The 13,436-nt window shown below is 46.3% G+C and overlaps 1 protein-coding gene across 1 annotated transcript in view; it reads left to right on the top strand.

The window, feature by feature from the left end:
* The window catches only part of tspan14 (tetraspanin 14), a 63,296-nt gene that overhangs the window by 38,609 nt on the left and 11,251 nt on the right, over positions 1-13,436 (top strand). The window contains exons 4-5 of the mRNA XM_084321591.1: positions 1,281-1,427; positions 13,205-13,375. Of these exons, the coding sequence (XP_084177717.1) occupies positions 1,281-1,427; positions 13,205-13,375 (318 nt within the window). The remainder of the gene's footprint in view (positions 1-1,280; positions 1,428-13,204; positions 13,376-13,436) is intronic.

Genomic DNA, 13,436 nt, shown 5'->3' with positions numbered 1-13,436 from the left:
CAAAACGCATAATCCACGCTGCTCCCGAGTGTCCCCAGTCAATGCGTTATAACGATACTGCATGCCCGAGAAGGAAAACCTGGACCGCACTTCTTAGATTGATGCACAGCCCCAGCCAGAGGGATTCCAATTATGTGCAATACCATCCGGGAGACGTTAGGCGGCGGTATTTTCCCTTTGCGAGCTCAGACTCATTCCCAATGATAACGTCAGGCTGGATGGATGAAAAATTTATGGATATAGCTAATAAAAGAAATATTGATTAAAACCCGACATTTCTTGGGTTTGGCGCCCAGAGCATGGCGAGTTAACCCGGACTATCTCGGGTTTGGCCTCCAAATGGTTAACATCCAAGGGCCCACATGTGGGCCCTCATGAGGACGATTCGCGCCACGCCACTTTGTCGACCTCTGGGATGTGCATTTCTTTTAATACAATATATAGATAGATAATTCTATTTGTTGCCTGTCGATTGCCCATTCAGGTGACAAAATCCGTTCAGCAGTTCTCGAGTTACATGCCGATATGCGAGGCGTGCGACAAAGTACACATTACCACCCCCGACTCCCGGGGCTCTAGCTCCGTCAATCATTTGGCGATCTCGAATATCTTTGGACAGGGTTGTAGCCAATGAGTGTGGCTTTCCAATGATACCCCATGATATGATAATTGGGGATCTAATACGGTCTCTATTGATCGATTTATGATAAAGAAAAGCAGGGGGACCTTACAGCTTAACAGGTTAAGGTACATTTTGAACAGATAAAATGCCAGAACAGACATGCCAGTTAGGGTACCCTAAGTACACTGCACCTGTGTATACTGTATACTTTACTTACTCATAGTACTGTATATATTCATATTCAGTGTTATTGACTATTTATTGTAAGTTATAATATAACTGATGGAACATACTCATCTCCACCTTTGATTACACTACCTACTTGCTCATATGCTTATTCAGAGTTAATTATATTGTTTACACTGCTTATTTTTATTTTTATTTTTATAATAATTTATCCCATTACCATACCTGTACCTCCCCTCCCCCAGGCTGCTATGATGCCTGAATTTCCCCAAGGGGATCAATAAAGGAATATCTTATCTTGTTTTTGAAAAGGTGTGATTCATATGAGTTTAATCACAATTAACTATGGATAATTCTGCGATTTAAATATTTTAATCGCTCGCCTGCCCTGATTCTTAATACTTATGATGAAATGATTTTGCGGGACAAAAACACCAGGATAAATGTGCTTCTCTCTGCCGTCTTCCTGCAGGGTGTTCTGTTGGACCTGACCCAAGTCACCAGGCTGCACGGCTTCGACCCAGTGTGGCTGGTTCTGGTGGTCGGAGGCGTCACCTTCATCCTGGGCTTCGCTGGCTGCGTGGGAGCGCTCCGGGAGAACATCTGCCTACTCAAATTTGTGAGTAGCCGTTTCCCAACACAGCCCCCGACACTTGATCTTTTGCGTTTATTACAAGTCAAAGGAACAAAAGGTGGTCAAAGGAAGACTCCTTTGTCTCAGTTTCTCCTTTGTCTTGTGTGTAACACTCGGCACTTCCACTCTCTCTCTCTCCTCGCATACACTTTGAGTTCTTTACAGTTGGATCACGGAGTGTGTGATTCTGGGTTGACTGTTTACAGTTGGATCACGAGTGTGTGATTCTGCCATGGTTACACTGCTGAATACAGCAACGTTTTTGTTACTGAATGATTACGTTTGCTGTCCAAGTAAAAAAAAGAAACGCAGTTTTGGCAGGAAAACGCGTTGTCCTACTGGCAACGCTGAAATTGTGTTTCCGTTTTGGATACTCGCCAACAATCGTGCCATGTAATCTGCACGAGCCGGATACGGATCCGTTGTTGCTCAACGCCCATGCGCAGTAGAGACCCGCACGGTTATTTCCAGTGTTTACAGCAGAGCTGTCCCAAGGAGCTGCGGCTACCATGTGTTGTCAAGTTATTGTTATAAGGAGCCCAGTAGGGGTGGACGGTATGGTCTAAAATGTATATCACAGTATAATTTGAAGCATAGACTGTAACGGTATATATCACGGTATCAGGTTTATTTTTTTGCCTGATAGGCAGGCTATATAAAGAGTGACATCCTCAAGGCATGTAGATTTATAATATTTTAACTTAAAACTAGGCTACTTTTGCGTTTGCGTATACAGTCATTATATTCCAAATAAAATAAGTCCAGAGTCGAGACTCCGTGCTGCTCCCAACGAATCCCAATAGTATGCAACTGCAGAGCCGCAGATCAGGGGCGCTTTCAGGTCCGGTCACACATGCCCGCTCAACAGCGCCCCCCACCCAATGGCTGAATTGCCAATGGCTGAATTGGAGTATTGCACTGTGCAGGCACAGCTGTCCAGCTCTGCAGCTGCATGCTTCTCGCAAAATCCAGCATCCAGCCCCGCTGCCCAGCCGTCGTTATCAGAACACTACACACATATCATAATGTTCACAGCAAACTGTAGTTGATCACCAGGTATGTTTTATTAACGTAGAATAATTCATATAAGAAAAACGATAGGGAAATCTCTTACCTTTCTCCACTGGTTAAAAATGCCAGGAACTGAAATTTAAACTTGCTGTGCGTCGCGGTGATATGCGTTTATTATGAAATGACAATTGCGTGTTGACACGCCCACTGCGCGAAGCCTCCTAAATAACTTTTTCCAGTTTGCACATATCTATTACTAATTCTATCTATTTTTAGGGGCAAATGCGAGTGAAATAGTCGCGCTGTGGTTACATGACGTCATTGCTATTTTAGATCTGCTCTACCGGTTACAAGGTATAGTCAAAATCCATACCGTAGAGCAAATTCATACCGTTTATACCGTATACCGTTTATACCGTCCACCCCTAGAGCCCAGTCCAACCTACAACAGTCTGCATTAATGCCCTTAACAATTGTTTGTATTGAGCCGTATTGTATTGTACCCATTCTGCAATCTGTTAAATAAAGTTTACATCCATTCATTCTGCTAGCATTAACGTTACCAAGCTGCTAGCAACAATGCTATACTGTTATAATGGCATATCCCCATCACGTTAGCACGTAAGCTAACAAAATTGGCGACAATCTTTTTGTGAGACTAAACTCCGCTCTTGGTGGTCAATTGTGTTGATGTTAGTTTTGTTTCATCAACAAATGAGAGGCAGAACACACAGTGAATGTATCCGTTTTGTTTATTGCACTTTCTTTACTGAAAAATAAATGCTGCGTTGGCTAAATGGCTCACGCGAGGCATTTAAAGATGGTGGCTTTGTTGTTTTTAAGCAGGAAGTGTATTGGCACATTCAACTTTTCTGATTGGTTGAAAATGCCCTTCATGTTTGAACTACATCGCCACCTACTGCTTTGGCATTGTACTACATGTGTATATACACCACTGTGCTCAGGAGGCAAAAACGGATGTCTAACTTGCCTGCCATTACGTTGCGTTCTGAAAAGCTAAACTGACCCTGAAAACGAAACGAAAATGGCCCTAGTGTAACCGCAGCCTAAGGCCATGTCCAGACGAAACCAATTTTCGTCGTATCAGTCAAAGTATTTCATCCACACGGAACTGCGTTCTGGCAGCCTGAAGACGCTACTTTCTGAGACCGGCTCTTCTCCTGAACCGATGACGCGACAGCCCACCTCTCCCTTAACCCGCATGTTCAAACTCAGCCAACATCACAACAACAATGGCATGTACAGAGTAGTTGCGTTCGTGTTGCAGAAGCTATTGAGCTTGATCAGGCTTTTACAGCTAAATGTACTGCGCCTGTACTACCACCGTCGACAACAGATTGACATCTCCCTTAATCTGCATGCGCAAACCCAGCCAACAAAAAGAAACATGATACATATGTCTTATGTCCAGATATCCTGGCTAGAAGTGTTTATTAAACACCGGGAGTTATTATTAAACAACAATGGCAGAGTGGTTGCGTTCGTGTTACAGAAGCTAATTGGGCTTGATCAGGAGGCTACTGTGATGCAATACACGATACTAGCTAGAGATTAGCGTCACATAGCTGGCCTTTTTCTGAAAACCCAAGTAGTAGCCAAGCACATACTGTTCCATAGCATATGCCTTCAGTTGATCATGACAAATCCTCTTACCTTGACGATTAAAAAGCCTCCATAATTTAGTAAATAAAGCTGTAGCCAGCCAGCTAGCATTGATGCTATTCAAAATGCTATCAACATTAGCTAAATAGTAGGGATGCCCTGATCACGTTTTTTGCCACCGGTACCGATCGTCTATGAGCCATATCGGCCGATACCGATAGTTTTTGGTTTAATAAAAAGAATAAACAAATTTAAATATATAAAACAAATTTAATAAAATATATATATAATATAATTGTACTAGTAGTTGTATTATCTGCGAGTCAAAATGCTCGCTATCTGCAAACAGCTCCACTGTCTGTGTACACTTTGCTTTGGTCAAATCACATTCAGCATGCCCTCAGCGTCCCGTCAGAGCGATAGTTCAACTTCACTAACAGGGTCTGAAAGTAACGTTAGCTAGGTAGCTAACGTTAGCTCACGAGCGATGGCTAGTTAGCCAACGCTAGCCAGCACCTGTGAAAACTAATGCCAAACTGATGATATCAGATGTTGATATCAGGAGCTATCAGTAGCTAGATAACATTAGACAACGCCTCATGTATTAAACAAAAGTGAATAGATGACTGGGCCATTTTGTTTAATGCTTGTTATGTTGAAAGAGGAGCTCTGAGCTGCTCATGCACTCGACTCTTGCCGTAAGAAGGGTTTGTTGACATGAGATGGGTCTGGGAGGGGGAGAAGGAGGAGGAGGGGCAAGACGTGCAGCAGCTGTGTGGCTGTGAGAGAAGAGCGAGTGAGAACGCCGCAGAGAATTGGATCATGTTTTCCGTGTCATCGATCGGTTTTCACGATCGGCGAAAATAAAGCATTATCGGAATTCACCGATCTCATATTTATACTGAATATCAGCCGATACCGATCGCTGGCCGATCGATCGGGGCATCCCTACTAAATAGCTAACCAACTAAATACAATAGACAGCGGTATCCTGAGGTAACGTTAAATACAGACAACGTTTGGACACAGGGACAAGTTAAACATCAATCAATTACTTTAATACAACACTGGTCGTTTGAGCCGCGGTCTCTGTCTCTCTCTCCACTCCTTTAGCTCAAGTTAGGGCGGTCGGGTGGCGTAGCGGAGATTGCGCTCGTCACCAATGCAAGAGGCTGCGGTCTTGACTCCCGGAGTCAGCATTGCCCTGCGGCTTGGGCCGATCGTCATACTAACTCGTTTGGCTGAGTTAGCGGGAGGGAAGTCGTGGGTGGTAATCTGGCGTTGTGGACAGCGACAGGTCAGGTCTGCGAGCCTGCTCAGCGAAAGGCAGGAAGTGGTGAAGGCAGCGTGACCTCCCACGCGTTACGCTTCACCAATGAGTCACTGGCTGTCTCCACATGTGTCGGAGGAAGCATGTGGTAGACTTCAGGGTTCCCTTGTACCGACCAGTAGGGGGAACATGTGCACAGCGACCAGGTAGGGGAGGGGGGAATTGGCATAACGACTCAATTGGGATGGGGAGAAAAGCATAGAAAATCAGGTGGATAAAAAAAGAGGATAAAAAATAAAGTTAGCTCAAGTTATCGAAAACAACACTTCCGGTCGGGGGTTTTCAAAATAAAAGAGCGACGTCTAAGTGGCAGGCACTTATTATCTTGAGACGTTTTCGTTTTTACGGAAACGTATTTTTTTAAATAAACGAAAAAGATCAAAATCGTTTTCGTCTGGACAAGGCCTAAGAACAAAGAAGATCGGTTCCGTCTTTGTCTGGACAAGGTCTTAGCTCGGTGGTGTCAAACTCTTATTACCAAGGGGGCGCTGTTGAGCTGGCAATGGAGTAACACGCATTTAGTTTGAGCTCTCGTCGAGGTTCTGTTTTATCTTAAGTTAGTAAGCGTTTTACTTCACAAAACTTTGTGAATTTTGCTCAGGATATATTACTTAAGTCAGTGGACAATGTTTATGTGGACAGATGGCCGCGAACTTGCGTACATTTTTGTACACCGGACCAGCCACTACTAGGCCCGACAGAGCCTCGATATCTAGTCCCGCTGCCAAGCCATCATCAACCAGCTCGTCAAGAATGCCGGCGGCGGACACCACAGCCTTGAAGTCAGAGATTCTTCTCTCGCTAAAAGTGGACATTTTCGGCGATAATAAAGTCAGAAATGAAAGGTGCACTTTCCAAAGACTTCAACTTAATTTATCTACTTTTTCTCCTACTCTTTTTCTGTATTTTCTCCCATCCCAATTTAGCCGTTATGCCAATTCCCCCCTCCCCTTCCTGGTCGTTGCGCGCATTTGCCCCCCACTTGCCGGTCTAGGGAGCGCTGAAGTCCATCACATGCTTCCTCCGATACATGCAGAGACAGCCAGCCGCCTCTTTTCACCCGACAGCGAGGACTCTCACTGGGGAAGTGTAACGCGTGGGAGGATCACACTACCTCCCCCAGTTCTCTCCTCGCTGTGCAGGCGCCCTGACCGACCTGTAGGAGTCGCTGTTTACAACGACCAGGACCCACCCCACCGGCTTCCCACCCGCTGACACTGCCAATTGAGTCAGTATGACGGCCGGCCAAGCCGGAGGCACCGCTGACAGCCGGATTCGATACCAGTGTCTCTGCGGTGGTAGACAAACGCTTAGTCCGCTGCGCTACCCGGCCGCACAAGACTTCAACTTTATTAAAAATGAGCTACAAGAGGTAAAGGTGGAAATACGAAGTGGTACCGAGGTGCAAATTGTGATGAAACAAAGGAGAATATGAATTATGATTTTTCTTTGCATCTTTGACGGTGAATAACACCATGCTAATAATGACCAGACATGAAAAACTGCCACTGATCTCGTTAAGTACCTTCTTGAGATCATGTGTACAAAAAATCTAAGGAAATTAATAAAGTAGGGCTGACCTTTGAAATTTTTTTTGAACTGCGTTGGGTAAAGTATTCACGTGTTGGGCCGAGATTCGATTTTAATTCGAAGCTTCGAGATAAAAAAAAAATATATATATATTATAAAAAATATTTTTTTTATTTTTTATGTTGTGGTACTTGTACAGCACCAATGCAAGAGACTCCGGTCTCGAATAAGGGTGTCAGCATTGCCTCCGGCTTGGACTGGCTGTCATACTGGCTCAATTGGCAGAGTTAGCGGGTGGAAGTCGATGGGTGGTAATCTGGACGTTGTGGACAGCGACTCCTACAGGTCGGTTGGGGGACGCCTGCACAGCAGAGACAGGAAATGGCGTTAAACCACGTTACACCTCACCAATGAGAGTCTGCGCTGGCAGGTGAAAAGATGTGACAGGTTGCCTCCTTGTGTATCGGAGGGGACACGTGATGCAAGGCTTCTATCCTCCCTACAACCGGCCAGTGGGGGGCATATGCAAGCAACGTTCAAGACAGGGGAGGGGAGAATTGGCACAGCGAAATTGGGATGGGAGAAAAATAGAAAATGGGGAGAAAGTGGATAAAAAAAACAACAAGACGCATGGGACAGAATAATACAGGGGATTTTCTCTTCCTCCATTTGCCTTAAACGTGCTGTTATCCAATTTAAGATTGTACACCGGCTACACTGGTCTAAAGACAGACTCTCAAATATATGCCGACATAGATCCTATGTGCGATATATGCAGACAGGCTCCGCACTTCCGCGTTCGGTTTGCGCGATCTGATTGGCCACTGACGTTTCTGGTCATGTGACATGTGCGCCAATCGTGTGACGCCTATTTCTATCACTATTTCCGCCTCGAACAGCCTGCAAACTAGCTAACGCCTAGTTTATCACTGGTTAAGCTTAGGCGACTCTTTCGAAGTTGGTTAAGGTTAGAGTTTGGAATCGGGGCTGGTGTTCTATCGCCCTGCTTGTAGACAAACTCTAACCTTAACCAACTTCGAAAGAGTCGCCTAAGCTTAACCGGTGATAGAAACGGGCGTCACACGATTGGCGCACATGTCACATGACCAGAAACGTCAGTGGCCAATCGGATCGCGCAAACCGAACGCGGAAGTGCAACCCCCGTCAGGGGAAATATTCACGCGTTCTGGACGTGTCCAAAGCTACACACCTACTGGCAAACCATCTTTGAGACCTTCTCTTTTTTTTTTTTTTTTTTTTTTTTTCCTCCATTTTTCCTCCGATTTTCTCCCATCCCAATGTTAGTCGTATGCCAATTCCCAGTCCCTTCCTGGTCGCTGCGCACTTACCCCCCACAGTCAGATCATCTGGGAGAGTGGAGGCTATCACGTGCTTCCTCCGACACACGTCCAGCCAATCACCGCTTCTTTTCACCTGGCAGCGCGGATTCTCATCGAGAGGGCGTAGCGACGTAGCGTGTGGGAGGACCACACTATCCCCCTTGAGTCCTATCCGCGCTTAGCAGGCGCCCCGACCGAACTGTAGGAGTCGCTGTTTACAACGACCCGGACCCACCCCGCCAGCTTCTCCCACCCTCTAATACAGCCAATTGTATTAGTGCAGACGGCCAGCCAAGCTGGTGACAACCCCGGAGCTGTGAGCTGGATTCGAACAGGCGAATCCAGCTCACAGCTCCGGGGCTGGTGACGAACGCAATCTCCGCTCGGCCACCTAACCGCCCTTTTGAGACCTTATCTAAGATATTTGGAAAGGTAGTGGTGCCATCTCCATTTATTGCGCTGTTCGCAGGAGCCCCAGTGGACACCCCTCTTAGACGGTGGGAATCTAGAATGTTGGCCTTCTGCTCACTCTTCGCCAGGAGACTGATATTGTTTAAATGGAAGGACCCAAATCCGCCTGCATACAGTCACTGGATGAGGGAAGTCATGTATCATATTAAACTGGAAAAAAATCAGGTATACTGTCAAGAGGATGTATGGAAAAATTCCATAATATTTGGCAACCTTTCTTGGCCTTTTTTGAGGGCATGGAAGTGGACAGTGACGATGTGACCAGCCTTTCTACCACTTCATTGCAAGAGATGTATATATTCACTAATGTCTGGCGATTTAAGAAATGTTTAGAAAAAAATTATGTCTGGTATTGGGGTGAGGAGGGAGGACTTTATTTTCTTTTCTTTGGTCCTTTTGGGCCAAAAAAACTCTTATCAAATGAAAAATACTGATGACCACTTAATAACGGAGACAAAAAAATGGGTGCCTATTCCATAAGTCACTTGCTTAATTGGTATTTTTTTATTTGTATTCGATTTATGCATAGCAGCTCAATATGTTGTTGCAAATGCACTTCTGGGAGGGAAGTAGAATACACACACAGACCTCTTTCACTGGTCTTGTGCAAAACACAAACTAATTTCCACAGCTTAGTAGTAGGTATGTGAAATTAAACTGAAGTTAAACTGGTCCTGGACTTTGAGAACTAAGTGGAACACACACACACACACACACAGCCACACACACACACAGCCATACGCACACATACAGACACACACACACAGATGCACCTCGGCGAGGCAGTGGGCCAAAGTGTATTGATACGTGGATTCAGTCTGGGGGGCCAGATGAAAACACTGGGCGCTTAATGGCTCCATAGCCCTCGAGTTTGCCACATGTAGCCTAGCTTGATAAACAAGTTGCACTGCATTTGAAACCAGAGTATTGCACCTGGGACCACTATTGTTTTACATTGTATGTTTGTATTGTATTGTTTTACATTGTATGTTTTTATTGTATTGCCGCTACCGATATTGTCCAACTCTTAATTTCCGATACCGATATCAACCGATACCGATATATGCATGGTTTCCCCCCCCAAAAAACGGAATAATTTCAGGTAATTAACATTACATATCTCTTGTTGTTGTACTTTTGACAATAAATAAAATCTGAATTTGTTCTTACTTGCTTGCCTGAGTAAATAAAGGTTATAGAAATGTTTTTGAAAACTGATACCGATATTTTCCGATATCACATTTTAATGCCGATATCGGCCGATAATATCGGTAGGCCGATAATATCGGACATCCCTTTTTTTTATATTGTATGTACAAGGGACTGGACATGTAAAATAGCTAAAGCTACAATCTAGTGCAATGCATCTTTTCTCTTCGGAGACTAATGTTTTTACGTTGTGGTTTATTATAAACCTCTATAATAACAGCCCTGGGCCTGTAGAAAAGGGCAGGAACGAGATGTGTGAGATGGAGGAGACCTCGGTGCCCGGTCGATCTGTGGCTACGTCCTGCTGCTAGAACAGCCACAAGCTAACGCCAGTCAGCAGTTAGTGGGTTAATTTAGTTAGTTACTCAGTAGCCGCTGCGGGCACCACCCAAGCATGTGGCGATCCTGTGATTACCAAACCAGCTCACCTAGTAGTACCAAGCAGTTCTTGCAATGTGTGGCACAAAGCGTGCGTCAGTGGGACCATCACCTCTGCCCCCCCGGCCCTCGGGTCAATCCTCGGGCCACAGACACAGCCCTGGACCACAACAGACCTGCTAGCGGGACACTAGTTCCCTTAGCTATTCTAATGGTGAGTCGCCTGGTGTTTTATCTTTGAGTACTTTGTGTAGCAGCCTTGGTGCCTGAGATGGAGAATTATTAATGTGTAGGCGGACAACTGTCTGCTTTTGCTGCAGTGATAACGATGTGCCTGCTGGTCAAGTGGTGTAGTGGCTTGTACCCTGCTGGTCAAGTGGTGTAGTGGGCTTGTACCGGGCCCTGCTGGTCAAGTGTTGTAGTGGCTTGTACCGGGCCCTGCTGGTCAAGTGTTGTAGTGGGCTTGTACCGGGCCCTGCTGCTGGTCAAGTGTTGTAGTGGGCTTGTACCGGGCCCCCCCTGCTGGTCAAGTGTTGTAGTGGGCTTGTACCGGGCCCCCCCTGCTGGTCAAGTGGTGTAGTGGCTTGTACCGGGCCCCCCCTGCTGGTCAAGTGTTGTAGTGGGCTTGTACCGGGCCCCCCCTGCTGGTCAAGTGTTGTAGTGGGCTTGTACCGGGCCCCCCCTGCTGGTCAAGTGTTGTAGTGGGCTTGTACCGGGCCCCCCCTGCTGGTCAAGTGGTGTAGTGGGCTTGTACCGGGCCCTGCTGCTGGTCAAGTGTTGTAGTGGGCTTGTACCGGGCCCCCCCTGCTGGTCAAGTGTTGTAGTGGGCTTGTACCGGGCCCTGCTGCTGGTCAAGTGGTGTAGTGGGCTTGTACCGGGCCCTGCTGCTGGTCAAGTGTTGTAGTGGGCTTGTACCGGGCCCCCCTGCTGGTCAAGTGTTGTAGTGGGCTTGTACCGGGCCCCCCTGCTGGTCAAGTGTTGTAGTGGGCTTGTACCGGGCCCTGCTGCTGGTCAAGTGGTGTAGTGGGCTTGTACCGGGCCCCCCCTGCTGGTCAAGTGGTGTAGTGGGCTTGTACCGGCCCCTGCTGCTGGTCAAGTGTTGTAGTGGGCTTGTACCGGCCCCCCCCTGCTGGTCAAGTGTTGTAGTGGGCTTGTACCGGCCCCCCCCTGCTGGTCAAGTGTTGTAGTGGCTTGTACCGGGCCCCCCCTGCTGGTCAAGTGTTGTAGTGGGCTTGTACCGGGCCCCCCCTGCTGGTCAAGTGTTGTAGTGGCTTGTACCGGCCCCCCCCTGCTGGTCAAGTGTTGTAGTGGCTTGTACCGGCCCCCCCTGCTGGTCAAGTGTTGTAGTGGCTTGTACCGGGCCCCCCCTGCTGGTCAAGTGTTGTAGTGGCTTGTACCGGCCCCCCCTGCTGGTCAAGTGTTGTAGTGGCTTGTACCGGGCCCTGCTGCTGGTCAAGTGTTGTAGTGGGCTTGTACCGGGCCCCCCCTGCTGGTCAAGTGTTGTAGTGGGCTTGTACCGGGCCCCCCCTGCTGGTCAAGTGGTGTAGTGGGCTTGTACCGGGCCCCCCCTGCTGGTCAAGTGTTGTAGTGGGCTTGTACCGGGCCCCCCCTGCTGGTCAAGTGTTGTAGTGGGCTTGTACCGGGCCCCCCCTGCTGGTCAAGTGTTGTAGTGGGCTTGTACCGGGCCCTGCTGCTGGTCAAGTGTTGTAGTGGGCTTGTACCGGGCCCCCCCTGCTGGTGTGAGATAATAACTACGTGTACTATAAGCCTAGTTGTGTTTTCATATTATTCATTTTGTACTGTTATTAGTTGGACAGCAGTGTCTAGCCATGACTCTTTGGTGGGTTATGATTCTAAAAGTGTTCTTATTGGGATAATAATTGAACCCTTGCACTGAAGTCCTTTAAAAAGAATATTTAAAAAAGAAATGCATTTGCCGGTGTGAAGGTCATCTAAATCACTTGGGAGTGTGAATATGATGACCTTGTCGTCTTTAACTGAGTGAACTCGGCACTCTAACTTAGCATATTTATGAATGAATGAATGAATCAATGAAAACGTTTATTTTTGGACATGTTATTCTCCATATTTCTCCAAACAACTCACGTTATCTTGTTCCGTCGAACCAAACAATCATAGCAACAAATTAAAAAAACATTAAAAGAAAAACATTAAAAAAAAGAAAAAAAAAGGAATTATAAACAAAAGGTCAAGAGCAATGTGTTTGGTTAGCAGACATGTCCAAAAAAGGAGTAGAGGGAAGCTAAGCTTATTGATCCCTACCCCCTTACATTTATCTTTGTTCTTCCATTAATTTGACTAGATATAACATAATTTAGTGTATTACAATATAGAATATACTTTTTACTTATATTAAAAGATTACAAGAAAAAAAAAACTTGATTCACTTGACAGCAGTGAATATAGTACAGCACTACATACACAATATAACATAACTTTTTTTATCCTCAATACTCATTTCAGTATTTTTCCAATGTGTATTTTTTTAGCTGCTTTTTAAATTGTGCCACATGTTTACTCTGTTTGATGTATTCGGGTAAATTATTCCACAACTTCACTCCACACACCGATATGCACATGCATATTTAGATAATAAAATCTAAAAACATTATTCCTCTGAAAACCTAAAACAGACTTTTATGGTTCGTCGTATGAGATACAGGGGCCCACACTAGTTAGGGTGAATAACCGTGTCTCATTAACGTCCCACGTTCTCTCTAGCACTGGTGGTGATCTCTTTCCTGCTGCTAGCCCCCGTCACCAAGTCAGATGGTTGTCCTCTCTCTCTCTCCCCACGCTCCTCCTCTCTCTCCCCACTCTCCTCTCTCTCTCCCCACTCTCCTCCTCAGTTCTCCGGAGTGATCGGCTTCATCTTCTTCCTGGAGCTCACCGCCGCCATCTTGGCCTTCGTCTTCCAGGGCCAGGTCAGGGACTGGATCAAAGAGTTCTTCCTCGCCAACATCAAAGCCTACAGAGACGACATAGACCTCCAGAACCTCATAGACTCTCTGCAGAAACTGGTAAGGGGTGGGTGTGTGTGTGTATTTGCTTTTCGCGTGACTTTATGTGCGCTAAAGTTCT

The sequence above is a fragment of the Notolepis coatsorum genome, assembly GCF_963971535.1.
Source record: "Notolepis coatsorum genome assembly, chromosome: 9".
NCBI lineage: Eukaryota > Metazoa > Chordata > Actinopteri > Aulopiformes > Paralepididae > Notolepis > Notolepis coatsorum.
This window is presented reverse-complemented; position numbering and strand designations above follow the sequence as displayed.